This window comes from Symsagittifera roscoffensis, chromosome 3 (genome assembly GCF_963678635.1).
Source record: "Symsagittifera roscoffensis chromosome 3, txSymRosc1.1, whole genome shotgun sequence".
Classification (NCBI taxonomy): domain Eukaryota; kingdom Metazoa; phylum Xenacoelomorpha; order Acoela; family Convolutidae; genus Symsagittifera; species Symsagittifera roscoffensis.
Window position 1 is genome coordinate 33,235,580 of NC_087064.1, and position 16,867 is coordinate 33,252,446.

Genomic DNA, 16,867 nt, shown 5'->3' on the forward strand with positions numbered 1-16,867 from the left:
TAGTCTCTCTTTCCAGGATAATTTTTCAAGTTTTTCCACTCAGGTCAAAACTCACTAGTGGAAATTATGAAAGCAGCATGCACAATTGATGAACCAATTCGACTGTAATAGCCTTTTTGTAAATCTCACTCAATCAACCCTGACTGTATTACATTCTCTGAAAAAATAAGTTAAATTCTTCAGTTTTATGTCATTTTTTCAGGGCATCGACTGTTTCTGGACCTGGTAATCCTCTCGTTCTTACTCCCTTCCCAACATTCTCATACGCAGGAATTGGATCCCTGGCCCCTATTGCCGGATCCCCCACTGGTTCTGTTGGGAACACCGGCCTTGGATCCCAGACGAACAACGCAGGTTCTCATACGAGGACGCAAAGTATGGCACTTGGAGGGTTCAATCATGACCTGTCCCCTGTCGGAGGAAGCGAAATGCCATACAGTATGTCACATCATACAGTGACTGGTTCTAACCAGACATTGGAACCACTGAGGGCCTCCAATTTTCCAGGAAGTGTTCCAAACACCAATAAATGGTAAGATTTCAATCGTTGTCATTTTGATCTCATTCGCTCATTCTTTCATTTCTGGTAACTACAAAGTAGAAACAATTTTTCTTCTGGAAACAAAATGTTTTCCGGGGCCAGAATAATGAAGTGTCCTATAAATTCCTTAAAAGTAGGCGGCTTGCTTTGAGATTTTACTGCACTTTTTTCTGAAAATGGACACTTTGGGTTCTAAAGCTATGTTTATTGTTTTTGCTTATGATTTAACTGCTCAGCAATTGCTAAATTTAGGTCTGATGATGAGGAAGAATCCAACTTGCATCGCAATACTCCTCTCTACCCACAACAAAACCAAGTCGGACATCACTTCCCTGCTCGACCAGTATCCATCAATGTAATCTCCAGTGACTACGTAAATACTCATCATCTGACCACTTCAGAAAACTCACATTCCGCTCACTCTAGTTCGACTACACGCCCATCAACGTTGTTCCTAAGGTCGAATCAGCATGCAGCCGAAAGTGCTTCAAAGGGAATTGGGATGAAGTTTGACCTTGGAATCAGCATTTCATCGGGCGAGTGTGTTTTGCACGCGGACCCGCCATCGCTGTTAGTACCTGACAACTGCACAATTAATAAGTTTTTTTTTTACGTGGCGATGAGCCAATGTATTAAAATTGCGTACAAGACTTTTCCCTGTAAACAAATTTTACTAACATACTAGCAAAAAATAGATATGGTAAATATAGATGGTTTGGGCTATTTTTCAGTTCATAGGATTGTTGAGTGTATCGGCGTTTTCCCAATGGTTTTTTGTCTGCCAAAAATTTAAGAAGGAGTTTCGGTTTATTGAGCGTCGACTTGACTTTTTTCGGCTTAACTAGCTTTTATGATTTTGTTCAATTTATTTTCTAGGATTGGTTTGATGTCTTTGGGATGTTAAAAGCGGTTTTAGGTTAGATTTTATGGAAGTTATTTTTTGTGACATTGTTTCAATTTTTGCAGTATTTATTTTGAATACTTGGTTTTTCAAATGCATTTTTCATTTTAATCTTAGTTTATAGCAAGCAACAGGTTGGGCCTTTTCTTATATTCAAGCTTGCCTGTAGGTCATGCAGGATTTGAAGCAAAGTTTTTGAATTTTTAGATCATTTGACCGAGCTTTTTTTTCTGATCGTTTCCATCTAGGTGTTATGAGAAATGAATGGAGTTTGTGTAGCCCAAATCCTACTAATGTTTTAGGTAATTGATTTCTGTAAGAATTGAACAATCTTCATATTTTAGCCTACGATTTCTTCAATACATTTTTTTTTTCGTTTGAGACCCATCTTTTCAACTTTGGCGTTTCATTTGTATCGCAAGTGGAGTGCGAAGCTCAGCTTCGTCTCTGTGTCGAAAATTGCTTCATTGTTTTTCTTTTCTTCGTCAGTTTATCAATCGACTACGGCTTAAGTTTGATTAGTTGTTTCAGTGCTGACTCAAAACTTGCGTCGCCAGTGAAAGGAAGTCGAAGAACGGAACCAAATGTGTCTCACATTACGCTTCCTGCAGTCAGTGTCAAGGTAAAATATCCTACTGAATTCTTATGCATGAGAATTCAGTAAATGTCTCATTATTTAGAGCAATATCAAGCGCAATATGCGTATTTGGTTTAACGTATGCATTATTTATTTAAGACTTATTATTCCGGGGAAACTACGACGATTGAGGCAGAAGTTGAGGAAAAAGCGAAGGAGGAGAGGACTACCCCTTCGGAAGAAAAGAAGACAGACTCTATACCAACTGACTTTGGTCGGTCTAGCGCAACATCTTCCAATCGAGACAAGCCATCTCTTCTTGGTACAAGAGGAGTTGCTTATAAACAAACACACAGCTCACCAGTTGAGACCTTTTCACCTGTATTTGGCAATCGGATGGGCTCTGCTTTGTCCAGTGGTGGAACGACTAGTAGTGAATATATCACTGCGAAATCAACAACGTCAATTCCTAGAATTAACCTGCCGAAAGAGGCGGAGAAGAGTGACCGGGTTTCAGTGTCCGTTGGGGTGAAGAAAGAGGCGACGGGTAGTCTGAGGTCAAATAGGTCTTTGAACGCAATGACTCATAGGCACGGAAGACTTTGTCTTTATGTGGTCATACAAAGATTGGAAGATCCGGTAAGGAAAAGCTGAATGAGAAAATTAATGCTCTTTATTGTTGGGCGGTAGTCTAATTTTAGTAAAATGCTATTCAGAGTCGATGAACGTAGCTTTTTTTGTTTCGTTTTTTTTTCAGAAAAAGTTCACACTCAAACTTGATTTTTCGCGGTTTGATTTTTGGTTTCTTTTTAAGTTCATTTCTTTTCCTTTGTTAACAGGAAGACAAACGCCTCTATCGAACCGTGAAAGTGCAAATAAGGTCACGAAAAACGTGATCGAGTTCTAATTTCGAAAAGGAATTATCAGATTTCCGAGCGAATTTTTTTTATCTGATCCAGTTTTCTCAAATTGGGTGAATTTTATCAAAAAAAGTTTCAGTCGTAATTTGTCCTAGAAATTGAAAGATCTTGAAGGGCATACATTTTTTTCTTCGAAATTCAAAAGTTTTTCAAAAAACCAGTGCGTTTTTTTTTCAGTTTCCTTGCGTTTATTACCCTTTTCCAACTCAGTGTGCTATGTTTTACTAGATGAAGTATAATGGGAAAAACGTGAACACTTGTTTAGCAAGTTTTTTGAATCATCATCTAGTTTTTTCTCGGTAGGTATTTTTTTTCTGCTTTCTTGCGTTCATTGACTGTGTTCCATTTGTCTGGTGGTGTCATGGGAATTGAAATGTACAAAGAATGGCAATCGTTTTCATTCATTTTTTGTTTTAGCTTATGCGTTTGTCGCCGTGTTTCCTCGACTACATTCAGCAAACTCTCAACAACGTTTCTGGTTAGTTAGTTTTTTGAAAGACTGAAAAACTGATTAGCTCGATAGCCTTATATATGCTTCTTACATTAAACATCAAATTGCTTTTCGTTTTTAGAAGACGACCCGGACTCATATATGAATACATCTCACATAAGCTCAAGGACTGTTGAAGAGCCTGGAACTCCTCAGAGCGGCACTGGGGTGGATTCCACGAAAGTAATCGTCACGTCAGACACAAAGTTCCCCGTGGACGTTGTCATCGCACTCACGGTGCGTAATATGTTTACTATAAATAAAACGATCTGACTGTGTTGATACTAATATAGGAGTCAAACATGGTGTCTAGAAATAATAGTTATCATTTGAAGATCTGTAAGTTGGTCGATGATTTCTGAAGTTCTGTAGCTGTTGAATAGTTTTAACACTGTCCTGTCTTCAATAAAAAGAATCATTGGGCATATTTTGCTGGGTTGAACGAAGCACACATGGGTTACATCGGTGGCAATTTTTTTTCAACTTTAATTTCAGTTAATATCTTTCAATTAGATTGAGCCATTTGAAATTGACATCGACTGTTACCCACACGATAAAATAGCCTGCATGATGCTTCTCCCAAAAACAAACGTAGTGTTTTCATCTGTTCGCGATAACCTCTCAGCAATCGAGCCTTCTGGGGGACCCGAAAGTAGTACGGAATCTAAGCGAAGCACGAGTTCCACTAAAGGCAAAAGCGAAGAACCGAAGAGGAAGGTCTCTACATGTCACGATCAAATGTCACCCAAGTTTTGCTCCCAGACTCAAATAGGAGAAGCGAATGGCTGGATTGTGACTGTTGTCGCAGATGATTTCAACGTGTATGTGTTCCATCAGTTCAAACTGAACAATGATGACCCGAGAAATATGGGAGGAGTTGGAGCATCTTCATTCGGCTATAACTTCGGTATCATATTTCCGTTTTTACACATGCGAAGTGTAGTATATTATTCCGAAGAATTTTTTCTCCAACCGAAGTCGAAAGAAAATTGCTCATTTGTGGCTTTTTTTGGTATATTTCAATTTAATCATATTTGAGCCTATTTAAGCATAGACAGTTTAATAGCATATGCTGCGGCTTTAATTTTGCCTAATGTATAGTACTGTTGAAAAGAACAGGTATCAAGAACATGTATCATTCTCAAAAACTACTGTTCTGATTTTCAAAAAAATGGTACCAATGGAAGAATCGGCTGCTCCCTGTATATTTTGCCTGTATATTTTGCTAATCCTTTTTCATTTTCCCCCACGTTCTACGGCTTTCGGAAGTTTCAGTAGGGGGCTTTTTGACCTAATTATTTTTTGAAAAATTATGGGGATCTTTTTCAAGTGGCTATTCCACATCGTGGAGCAGATGTGAGAACGTGATACTCCTTATCTCAGCAAAAAAGTGATTCTCAAGTCATATTTTCAGTTTTGCCTTATTGCACTTTGTTTTGCCTGTTTAGAGCTCTTTTTTGCATTTCCTCGCTTGTGTTTGCGAAGCGCAGCTTCGCCTCTGTGTAGAATTGTTATAAAGCGGAGAAAATTGCTATTATAAAGGCGCTGAAAAATATTGCGTACTTAGTTTCATTTAAATTCGAACGTCTTCGAAGATCATTGCAGGTCTTTAACTAAACTCATCAACAGTTCAAATGATTGATTTTTTAGGAGACAACTCGAGGAAAGATGCCTTCTCGCTGTCAGTTAAATCAGTCAAACTGAATATTTGTCGAAACGCTACCCTTCACATGACTAACACGAGAGAAACGATTGGAAGTTCCAAGAACATGGCCAGTGCCACGAGTCAGGGAGCTGCCAGAGACAGCTACCCCAGATTAGGCCGAACGACATCATCGACTAGCAGTAGCCAAAACACTGCCAATCTGTCATCCTGTGAGAGATATCGATACATCAACATGTCAAGTACGTTTCCTTAGAGCTTTTATTTTTTTGAAAGACAGATCTAAATGTCTGCTATGGAAATATTTTGAAAGGATGATTCAGGGTACTGAATCAGGGTTTTTTGTTCTCTTGTTTTGATTGGTCCTAAACAATACTTTTATACTTTTAATTTTGTGAGACCAAGTTTTTTGTTCAATCTTAACGAAGTTTAAAGTAATGGAACGTCGCTATTTTTTTCCAGTCATTCTTGACTTCGGCGAATGTCAGTTCAAGTTTGACATCCGCAAATTGCAAGACCTGAGAACTTTCTTGAAGTACTGGTACCGACAGAAGCTCATAAAACAGGCATTCATTGCCCCAGATCCAGAAATAGACCCCAGTGACCTCAACCTGAATGACATCGATGACATCGTGAATCAGGGAGGAAATAGAAATGCAGTCGACAGTGATGATGTTGAGTTTGAGGATGGAACTCGAATTCTTCGAGATAGTTCGCAAAACAGAAGAAGCGGGAATTATAATGCTACTGCTTCGCCTGAATTGGTAAGATAATAAAGTTCAGATTCAGATAAGACATGACAAGAGTTCCACTTAAAGTTTTGACGATATGAATTTTTGACACTGGTTGCAAAACAGTAAGTTTATAATTTTTATCAACTATACACAAGTAGTGATGAAAGCCAAAAATTTGATTTCAGCGTCGTCGGAAAAAAGCATCACCCAATGACGAAATCCCGGATAGACCTTGGAGTCCAAAAACTAGTACCTTGGCCTCGGGATCCAGAAGCAACACAAAATGGGAGTCAAACGTCAATGTAGCAGCGAACTTTTCCTCTTTTGAGGTCAACATGCAACTAGATAGTTTCATGGGAAGCATCAAAATTAAGACCGAAAAATTACTTGGCACCGGGTTGTTGCATCTAACAAGTGACCGGCATAAATTCGCCTCCAGTAAAATCACCCTCGGAAAATCAGAACTGACCTCAATTGCAGCAACGATAAATCCCAGTTTCCACCTGCGCAACTGGAGTCTCCAGTTTTCAATGAAAAGACCTCCTCAGGAGCACCCAGAACACAAGATTTCCCTGAGTTTGAATGAGTCTGAGTTCAGGATGAATTACAAGAGTAATCCAATTCTGATGGGATGTTTCAACATGCTGAAATTAAATTTCAGCGATACCTGGAGAATCGAGGCTAAGCCAACTTCTCAAATGTAAGTGCTATTAGCGTTATCACTGAAAAAGTGAGGTTGCGATGAACACGGCTATAAATGGAAATCAGAAAAAAATTCTACGTTTTTCCAACAGTATGTTGGCTGTTTTTTACGAAGCTGTCTGATCAAAAGTTCTTTTACTGCTTGGAAAGCTATAGTAGGATAGCGGGATAGTGTCGCATAATCTTTGTAATTATTCAGACCCTGCAAGTTGCTCATCAATTCCGACATCTCTTGGGACAATGCGCAGATCCTAATGGTCCAGAGCACAATCCCAGATTTCATCATCATCAAAACCAGATTCATTCACTTCTACAACTCGTACTTCAATACTAAGTCCGTCAATAGTCCAATGACTGGAAACAAAGCCAGTGGATCCATGACCGGAAGCGTTTATCAAGGCCTGGGAGCCCTGAGAGTGTCTGAAGATTCTATCCAGGGAACGCAGAAAAAAGTGAACTGGCGTAGACACTGGCCTGGAATCGTGTCAGACATTGTATCCGGAAATTTCCCCTTTCTTCCGTCGAATCTGTCGTCAAACAAGGTATGATTAGTTACATTTGAAAGCGATGTCATCAAAGCAAGGAAAATCTATTTTCGTTTGTTTTTCCCGAAGTTATAAGTTATATTTGTTCTGTTAAAACGTATCGGAAAGACCAAATGAATCAAAATCGAATAGTCGCAGGATTTGAAATAAATGAAAAATGTCGTGGAAGGTCTTGTGATTTGCAATGTCCTCAGAATCGGAGTCAAAATTACCTTATAACTACTTGTTGGTCATAACTTTGGGTGTGTTGTTGGTTTATTCTTAACTAGTTTCTTGCCTTAGTGTTATACTTCAAGTGTTCTACTTCATTGAAATTACAGGTGTTATTGTCTGGTAAAGTTGAGCTGAAGGGAGATGAGTTGTCGGTGGTGCTGATGGAGAATGAGATCAGGTCCAGTCGGTGGTTTGTGCTGGCTCTCTACCAGCCACTAGTCTCCTTCTCTACCGAGTGTCAGCAGATTGTAGAACGTTAGTGCTAGTAGTTAATTAACAGTAATGAAGGTAGTGAAGACTCTTATATAGGTCTTGGTGATTTTTTGTTAGTTTTTTTTCAGGAAGAAGTCTTAAAATTGTTCATGCTCACGGTTTGTTTTCGCGGTTTGTTTTTATTTTTTTACGGTAAGCAAGGGTATTGCAATCGGGTACTACATTTTTTTTCCATAAATAACTTTGTTCACAGAATGGCCAAAATTAGAAATGGTAAATTGAGGTTCAGTTAATAATAAGTTCAAATTTCTTTGCCTCTCCAACACTTTTGGTCTGGAAGTAACGAAAACGCCTGGGATTACAAAAGTCCTGAGTTCGAATCTGACAGTACCTGTTTTTTTTAAGCGGGATGTAATCCATTTCAAAAAAATTGTCGGCTTATGATTTGTTTGTTTATGTTTTGTCGGCTTAGTTGCTACATCGTAGAAAGTTTTTTACTATACGCAGTTTATGTTGTAGTTGCTTTAAGTGTTTTTTTACCACTGTTTGTAATTTTACTAGCCTTGACTTTGTGTATTTTACTAGCCTTGACTTTGTGTATTTTCTTTTGTTTTTTTTTTCGCTTAAAAAATTTATTCTGCTCAAATGATATCGGTTGATATTTTATTGGCCCAGTGACATATTTTGAGTAAACTTAGGGAAATCATAATTTTGATGCTCCCCTCTGGATCGCACAAATTACTAAAAAGTTATATAGAAATTATAGTTTTTGTTGACAACATTTTTTTCCGGATTTTTTGTTCTTTTTTTCTATTCCTTTTTTCTCGCTTGATAGCTATTGGCTTATATTAAATCGGTTCAATGGCCTCATATTGAGTCTTTCGTGTGTGTTTGAGGGTGACGGTGACCTAGTAATTTTTAATTAGTCTTTAATTTTTTTGATATTTGTTACGGCTTTTTTTTCCTTTTCGGCTAAATAGGTTTCGGCCTATACTATATCGGCTTAGTGGCCTCTTATTATTTCATTCGACGAGGAAATAACGATTTGTGTAGGTGTGTGTGTGTGAGGTTGAAGAGGACTTATTAACGTTTTAAAAGTCTTCTTGATTTTTTTCGGCTTAAAGTGTTTCTGCTAAGATATTGTCGGTTTTTTACCGCTTGGTAATTTTTTTTCGCTTCTTTTTTAACTTTCTATTATCTTGGCGTGGTTTTATTTCAAAACTTGTTTTATTAAATTAGGTAGGTCTTAATTATTAGTTTTATTAAATTAGGTAGTTTTTTTGGACATATCCAATTTTTTCCCGACGTGGCGGCTTTCTTGTTTTGTATCAAGTGGTGCTAAGCTCATATTCGCTTCTGTGTTTCAGTTTATTTATTTTGTTAAAAGGAAGGCAAACTCCACTATCGAACAGCAAAAGGGTAAAGGTCACGAAAAACGTGATCCACTACTAATTTCAAAAAGGGAGTTTGGTTATCAGATTTTCCAGCGAAATAAAAGTATTACTTACGTTTTTACTTCTCAAATGTTTTTTTTTGTTAAAACTTTAAAAAATAGCAGGAAAACTTTTTCAAGGAGACCTGGAAATGTTAATTGTGGAGCAGAATCTGAGTGCTCAACTACTACACGACACGCTGTCGAAGGCAGACAGGAAAAGAGACATGCAGATGGCAGAGATCAAACTGTACCACAGGATCGGAGATGGATCATGTCCCATTATGGTCGCAAGTGCAGTCAAGGAGTGGTTCGCACATACATTGAAGAACACAACAGCCAACAGCCAAGAAGGTATGTTATAGAACATGCCAACAAAAGCTTCAATTTGCGGTTAGCTGAACAGAACTGAATTACCGAGGAACCAAGCGAAGGGTCTTGATAAAATATGAGAAATGAAAACGTCAATTGACGTGAAAAATACTAGAGGCCACTTTAAATTGATCGATTAAGTATTTTGTTTTTAGTTGGCGTTCGATCATACTACAAAGTTGAGAGTTCTCTTATTGGTTCCCTGCCCCGCATCCAAGCCAGTCTGACAACTGAACAGAAACAGACACTAATAGAACCACGAGTTGCGGAGTCTACAACAAACAGACGATCTTCAAATGTACCGAGTTCGAAGCCCCGAGTGGACTGTCGGTTCTCGACTACATTCCACCAGCCTATTCAGATTGCTGTAGATCCACAGTACATCGAGATATTCAAGAAGTTGTTCAAGGAGGTGTCCGAGAAAGTGAAGGCGGCATCGGCATCTTCGAAGACAGGAGGTGGGCTAAATGTTTGAATTATTTGATGACATGGTTACACAAGGTTAGCAATTGATCAGTTTGTACACAGAGTTCTTTTTTTCAAGCTAATTGTTTTTTTGTTCACATAGCTGACTCAACCAAACTATTGGATTTTATTAACCGAAAAAATAATAGCCTAGGCTTGAAAGCATGTAGTTCAGTTGATTTGCCTTTTTGAATCTGTTTCTTATTGATTCTGCGAAGATTTTTTTTAGAAATTAGTTATTTTTAGAAGATATGCTCGTATTTCTTGTGTCAATTATTTTTGCTCATTTCTGTAGCTTGGTTTTTGATTTTTACCTTTGCGATAAGCAAGGTTATTGCAATCGGGTACTGACTTTATTCCCATAAATAATTTTGGTCCTAGAAGGGTCAATTTAGGAATGGTAAATTTCAAGACATGCTCAAATTCTTGAAAATTCAAATAAAATTACCTCATCTAGGTAGTCAAGTTAATAGGTGGAGTACGTTCTGGGCAGCAATTTTTTTCCCTACGGTTCATGAAATATTTTATTTGGTACACATTTTCATCAACTTAATTTGTAAAGCATGAATTTTATTTTGATTGTAATTTTTTTATTTACTATAATTGAAAGTTCTGTTATTTGGCAATTTCCTTGACATTTTATCATGTCTGATTTTTTTGAATAACAAATAACTGTTTATTTTTGTTCTCTTTTGCTAAATGGTTTCGGCTAGTGTTGAATCGGCTTTGTCAACTTATATTTTGTAATTTTAACGGAAAAAATTCCTGTTCGACAAAATCAAGTTTAATGAAAATGTCTGGTATTGGATTTTTTCTAAATTTTTTTCGAGACGCTTTCCAATTTTTTTGTAACTTTTCAACAAAAATTTTGTTTCAGTAGAAAACTACTCTACTGAAATTCAAAAAAGGCGTATCGAGAGAAACAGCTCTTTTTCCCTGTGTGCCTGCATAATCTCCTTGTCTCTTTGTACTTTACTCTACTGTGTACAGCCTTCGAAAATGTCTGTGGGGGAATATTTGACCCATATTTTTGGATTTCTTTCTGGTTTCTCAAAAACTCTCGCAAATCTTAGATTTTGGGTTCAATAGATAGAACGCGTTTTGAGAAGCTCAATTGCATAAGCGGCTGCGCGCAATTTTTTTAAACAAAAAGTAATGGCCCTCGGAAAAGTCAATAATTGGTTTTTGTACCGCCTTTTGAAACTATTTGACTTTTTTCCAAAACAATTCTCAAACTTTGAGTTTTTGCGTTCAATCTAAACAACAGATTGTTTGAATCTCTTCTGCTCAAGCGGCTACGCCCAATAATATTTTACACAAGTAGGTTTGATTTGCGGAACAGTCAAGTTTTTTTTAAACCATTTTTGAAACTTTGACTTTTCTCGAAAACTGCCTTGCCAAATCTTGTTTTCAGGTTCAATCGAGAAATACGGTTTTGGTAATATTCTATTTTACAGTGGACTCGACGTTCTCATTGAAGAAACAAGCGATTGATATGGAAAGTTTTTAAACTTTTAATCGAAAGAACCGGTTGCGAGAATTTTTCCTATTGAAGCGGCGACTCTTCCTTTGTGAGGAAGATTTAATGTTTCTTAAAAAATTTCACCCTTATTTATTTTGGTAGAGAAGCAACTAAGGTTTCTGGCAAAGTGCATTTTTGAAATTACCCATTTCATCTCTCATAAGTAAAAAAAAATTCAAAAGTATCAAAGACCTACTTCTTAGTTTGACTGAACCCCTATTTTTTTATTGAGTATACGAACGGGTTGGTTCCCTCCGTTTTTTCAACTTATTTCTTTTTTTTCGACTTATATTTTTTGAATGTCTGTGTTGTATCGAAATAAGTATAAGGTCAGCTTTGCCTCTGTGTAATGAATGTGAAGTATAGTAGTCTACTTTGAAATGCATTTACGGTTTTTGATTATGAATATTAACTATTTCTTGTTGGTGCACACCTTGTCTCGCAGTTAACTACGTTGGAATTGATTATTTTCGTCTTTTCAGGATCGTTTTGTCTATAAAAGCGTTTTCAATTGATATTTGTTAGATCGCTCTTAGTATCTTTTTATGCAATTTTTTGTTTCGGTGTATTTGTATTTGGGAAGTAGACTTTCCCTCCAGCATTTTTATCATTTTTTTTTTACAAAATGTGTCTATAAACTGTAATGTTCCACTGCAAATTCATCAGAAGCAATTCAGTTCAGAGCAAGGGTTTTTACTTGATGTCTTTTATTTCTCTTATGTGCTGCTACTACTACTTCTGGGCGATTAGAATACAACGTTTTAATTTTGACCGAGCAGTTGTACTAAATGGAATATTTAAGTTCTCGGGTTATTCAAGAAATTTAAAATTCAATCCGTCAATCCCAGTTGTGTTGCCTCCCTGTTCTGTTAATTACATCGATGGTTTATTGAATCTTGCTTCAAGCCCTAGAGATCGATATAGAATTGATACGGGGCGCCTTTAAGCAGTTATCAAGTTCCTCAAAAGTTCCTTGATGCCTTAAAAGAATTAATTTTTTTTGAAATTAATCAGCTATAGTATCGTTAAATTACTGTATTAATCGAAGAATATCTGATTATGGTTTTTGTTGATTTTTGCGCATGAATATTCATAGGACTATTTGTTATTTTACTTTTTCACAAGCAAAGCTTGTGTGTTATTATGAACTCTATTTTTTTCCAACGTAAATCGCAAATATTAGTGCTCTTTTTGAAAGTGTTCTTTTATTGCAGTATTTGCATAAGATCAATAACCAACGATTAGCACTTTAACTGCCAGGTGTTATGGATCTGTAGCGTTGAGGTAGGCAAGGAGACCAGCAGCAAAATAAGAGGGTTCGAACCTCAGCAGAGTCGCATGTTTTTAATGAACTTTTTTGTATACTAGTTAAAATGCGTCCGCTCTATAAATTGAGGGTTCCATGACATTCTACCCTATTCCAATCTACCCTGTGCTAATCTACCCTATACTATTCTATCCTACATACCAATCTACCCTATACAAATCTACCCTATACCATTCTACCCTATAATTAAAGCAATTGAAACTTACCCCATCCTCTTGAAGAATCCGAAACAGTATTTTTCCGAACAAATCAAAGAAGCATTAATTATGATCAAAGAATAATTGCCGCACGTGAACAAAATATCAAAGCAACGTAAAACTTGCTTGTTCAAAATGGAAATGAGTTCAAAGCATGAACGAACAGAAATTTTAATCCAATGTTGCTATTGAACGGCGTTGCGGCTATTTCTTAAACAAACAAAAGTCATATCACATCAAGTCGACATAGCTTAGCGGATAATGCCTGTGTTTGAAAATCAGCAAGAAGTCAAATTTTGAATGAAATGCGAAAATTACTGAGGGTTTGACTAGTTGATCGCAAAAGGAGGGGTAGACCCCCCAGTAGCAGGCCAAGGCGGTACTGGGGACGGGGTGAGGGAGAAGGTAAAATTCTTTTGATATTGGCCTCTATTACCTCCCAAAATTTCAGCCCTCTACGGCCACGGGAACCTCAAAAAGTGTGTTTTTTTTTTTTAAATTAATTTGAATTTTTGAAAAATTCACAAAGTTTGATAAATTAAACAGAGTTAGGAATGACTTAATTGCGCGAGAGAATACAAATATGTTAAAATAGAATCTTTGTCAAAAATGTTGCAAATGTTTTTCACTTTCTCATTCAATTCCCTGTACTTCTTTCGACTGGGGTTGCTGTTTCCTCCCATTGCTTTCATTATTTTGAATTTCTGATTGGCGCTATCGAAGACGCAAAAATCCTCGTGTTGCTTGGGCACTTCAAAATGTCTGTCGACAATTGGAGGCAATGTGGGTCTATCATTTACCTTCTGTCGATTGAGGGCCCGATTAATCGCCGACCGGCAAGGAAGAGCTAATTGAACTGCTTTTTCTTCGGAGACAGACTGCAGGCCGTTTGCTATAATTATGCTACTGACTGGTACTTGCTGAATTTTTGTGTCCTGTTTCATTTTCTGCACGAGAAGCCTTGCATCCGAACGACCAGGAAATACTTCGTGCGTGTGCTCATTTCTAGAGGAAATAAGATTGTTTTCTCGGGTTATTGCTGTCGTTTTGCATTTTGGGACCCCCATTTTGAACACTTCCAGTAAATGTTTCCATCCTTTGTTTCCTGTTTTCTCGTAAACTCGTGGCCACCGGTAACAAGCGTTCTCCGATTCTGTTGGGATAGACCCCAAGAAATTTGACTCATTTTGGTAAATGTTATTCCAAGGAAAATTGATATAATGACGTAGTTTTGGTTTCATTTTTGTACGTGATTTTGAAAATTGGGGATTAAAACTTGTTAATTGAGACAAATTTTCGATTTTGCGGCTCTTATTGCGATTTAGTCTTTAGAACAATTTCCTTAAGTGAAAGACACAAATTGAGTCCAAAAGTTTAGACTCAAATGAATTAACACGTGCTGTATCTTTCCGATTCTAATTAGGACTTTGAAAGATTACATTATGGGACCTCATTATGGTATATAGGGTAGATTAGTATAGGGTAGATTGGTATAGGGTAGATTGGTGTGTAGGGTATAATGGCATAGGGTTGAATGGTATAGGGTAGTTTGGAATAGGGTAGATTGTCCTGCCACCAAATTGAGGCATGTTAGTTGGTAATTTTTTTTTCAAATTGACTGGTACTGTTAATGCGTCATAATTGGCTTGCGTCACTTAACAATTATGTAGACTCGTAATTGGCGTGCCAAATTTTGTAGACTCAAAGTTTTACGCATTAGGATTTTCCCAGTAGCGTTATTGGTCATTTTTTTTGGTGTATGCGAAGTGCAACTTCGCCTTTGTGTTAAGAATGGTTTCAAGAAATTTTTTAACGCAAATCAATTAATATCTGAGGCTGAATTGTTCGAGTTGGACAAAATTTATTGATATTTTTATGAATCAAGAAAGTTTTAGCAAATAAAGTGGTGTTTTTTGTTTTTTAAAAGTTTTCAAGTTTCAGTTTTTTCAAGATTGAGTTAAAAAAGTTACTGAATTTCAGTTTTGACATATGTAAACTTTGACCTCTGTGATGTGTTAACTTCGTTGGCTAGGTTTTTCCTGTTGACATCAAATATTCAAATTTATGTGGAACACCTTTCATTTAGCATTCTAATATTTCAATCTTAAATTCTACTCGTGGATTTTCCTGCTAGATAGCTACAATTATATGAGATAACATGTTAATTTGTCATCATGAGATTTACATGCGGATGTGCAAAGTCACGCCGATCGTAGACTTTCTCCTCAAGTTCGAGCCAAATATATATTTTTTTAAATTTCAGGCGCCACCAATGTCCCATTGAAAGTTTCCAAGCTGGACGACCCCAGAGAATTCGACGTCATCCACTGGCTATTTGATCCATCCGTCAAGTAAGACATTTGAGCATTGTTAGATATGAATCAATTGAACTGGAAATGTTCCAGGAGCCATTCAAATAGGTAGTGGTAAAACGTGTTTTTTTTTTGGTTCTATATTTTGTTACTGTTACCTATTATAAGACTAAAAAACCTCCAATATTGCAGTTTTTAATCTCGACGTGCATGCGGCAATGAATGGAAAGTGTTTCCATTTTTGAAATCCACTATTTAAAGAATTCACCTCACGCCAAATCATTTCTTTTCTTTGCACCCCAAAAATGTATTAATTTTCACTGTCTTTTTAGTTTTCTGACACGCCACACAAGCAGCACAGACCCACCTGGCATCAACTGGGTTTGGAAGAAGTTGGGCATTGAGAACTGCAAACACAGTCTGCCCAAATTCAGCCAGAGATACCTCATGGACCAGCTAGATGCAGCAGTGGCCAGGGCAGTCCTCTACGACATCAGAAAGTTGTCCAAGTTACACCACCAGTTGCCGGATGTAGTCCAGAAGTAGAAGTTATTCTTTTTAGTCGGTGGTTGCGACTAGACAGAAGAAGTTCAAGAATTCTCGGAGTGGATTACTTAGAAGTTCTAAAACAAAACATAATGAAGAAAATAGCGATGCAATCTTGAAAGATTGAGTAATAGATAAATAGAAAAGATAAACGTTATTGCTACAAATAATATAGAAAAATAACTTTATTCATGGCACTATTTGCATTAAAAACTTTATTCCTTAATAGCAACCGCTGCTTGAATGCATGTTGATTTTGAACGTGATTTATTTGAAGCAGTTTGATTTTGTATTAGAGTAGTTGTCCAAATAAATGTCAGTTTCTTAAATAGTACGAATTCAATAACGAAATTTTTACCTGTAAGTTTAAAAAGGGTGCTTTAATAGGCATTGCCTTTCTCGAGCAGGTGGTGCTATGCATTTGCGAATTTCGGCTTGAAAGTTATAGTTTTTGGCTTGAAGTAGCAAATATAAAAGCCAAGACGTCCTGGCCAAGTGCGTACGGTAAATGGTTCTTCAAGAGGTCCGAGTTTGATCCCGTAGTCTCTGAGGATTCATTTTCATGAAAGTGAGGTTCTTTCAAGCTTTATTATCTGGCAGTTTCTTTTCTTTACAGTTTTTGAGCTCATTTTTATTGTTGTTGGCCTGTACTTGCGAATTGCAACTTCTGGTCTGTTAATCAACTGTTAAAAATATTTTTGTTAATTAGGAGTCAATGAACGAGGTTAAGATGTTTTTTGCCGTGTTATTTTTTTTCGACACAAGTCTCATAATTGTCCGACTCTCAAATTAATTTAACCTGTTTTGACTTTTCAAGTTAATTTCAAATTTGTTACCTTTTCTACTATTTCGAACGGCGCCAAAAATCTTGAATCAGTTTTTGTTTCAATTACGGAATTGAAATTTCAGATTTTCCAGCTGATTAAAAACTTTACTTTTTGATCCGATTTTCTCAACTTGGGCTTATGTTATCACGATTGCGATATGATTTTAAAAAAATGTCAATCTTTACACTTGCAATTAGCTTAGTGTATTATTACGAACCTTCGTTTTTTTCTAACCCAACTCGCAAATAAAAGTGTTCACTTATTTGGAAATTTAACTGTAGCATTGGCAATTGCATAGCATCTGTTCTTTGCTTTATTTATTTGTGGCTAATGTTTGGTGCCTACTTAGAGGTTAGTGTGTGAGACTT

General features: G+C 36.8%; 2 protein-coding genes across 4 annotated transcripts in view; one reads left to right on the top strand and one right to left on the bottom strand.

Annotated features, from left to right (window-relative positions):
- Nucleotides 1-16,391, top strand: part of LOC134841414 (bridge-like lipid transfer protein family member 1) — a 469,521-nt gene extending 453,130 nt beyond the window's left edge. For all 3 annotated transcript variants that reach the window (XM_063857385.1, XM_063857384.1, XM_063857386.1), the window contains 16 exons: nucleotides 203-532; nucleotides 794-1,111; nucleotides 1,974-2,064; nucleotides 2,179-2,658; nucleotides 3,357-3,417; nucleotides 3,512-3,666; nucleotides 3,943-4,336; nucleotides 5,080-5,334; nucleotides 5,555-5,856; nucleotides 6,012-6,526; nucleotides 6,728-7,070; nucleotides 7,394-7,541; nucleotides 9,073-9,285; nucleotides 9,459-9,761; nucleotides 15,078-15,165; nucleotides 15,459-16,391. In XM_063857385.1, coding sequence (XP_063713455.1) covers nucleotides 203-532; nucleotides 794-1,111; nucleotides 1,974-2,064; nucleotides 2,179-2,658; nucleotides 3,357-3,417; nucleotides 3,512-3,666; nucleotides 3,943-4,336; nucleotides 5,080-5,334; nucleotides 5,555-5,856; nucleotides 6,012-6,526; nucleotides 6,728-7,070; nucleotides 7,394-7,541; nucleotides 9,073-9,285; nucleotides 9,459-9,761; nucleotides 15,078-15,165; nucleotides 15,459-15,672 — 4,210 coding nt within the window. In that variant the 3' untranslated portion in view covers nucleotides 15,673-16,391. The remainder of the gene's footprint in view (nucleotides 1-202; nucleotides 533-793; nucleotides 1,112-1,973; nucleotides 2,065-2,178; nucleotides 2,659-3,356; nucleotides 3,418-3,511; nucleotides 3,667-3,942; nucleotides 4,337-5,079; nucleotides 5,335-5,554; nucleotides 5,857-6,011; nucleotides 6,527-6,727; nucleotides 7,071-7,393; nucleotides 7,542-9,072; nucleotides 9,286-9,458; nucleotides 9,762-15,077; nucleotides 15,166-15,458) is intronic.
- Nucleotides 1-16,867, bottom strand: part of LOC134841416 (microtubule-associated proteins 1A/1B light chain 3C-like) — a 393,097-nt gene that overhangs the window by 126,532 nt on the left and 249,698 nt on the right. The gene's annotated exons all lie outside the window — the stretch shown is intronic.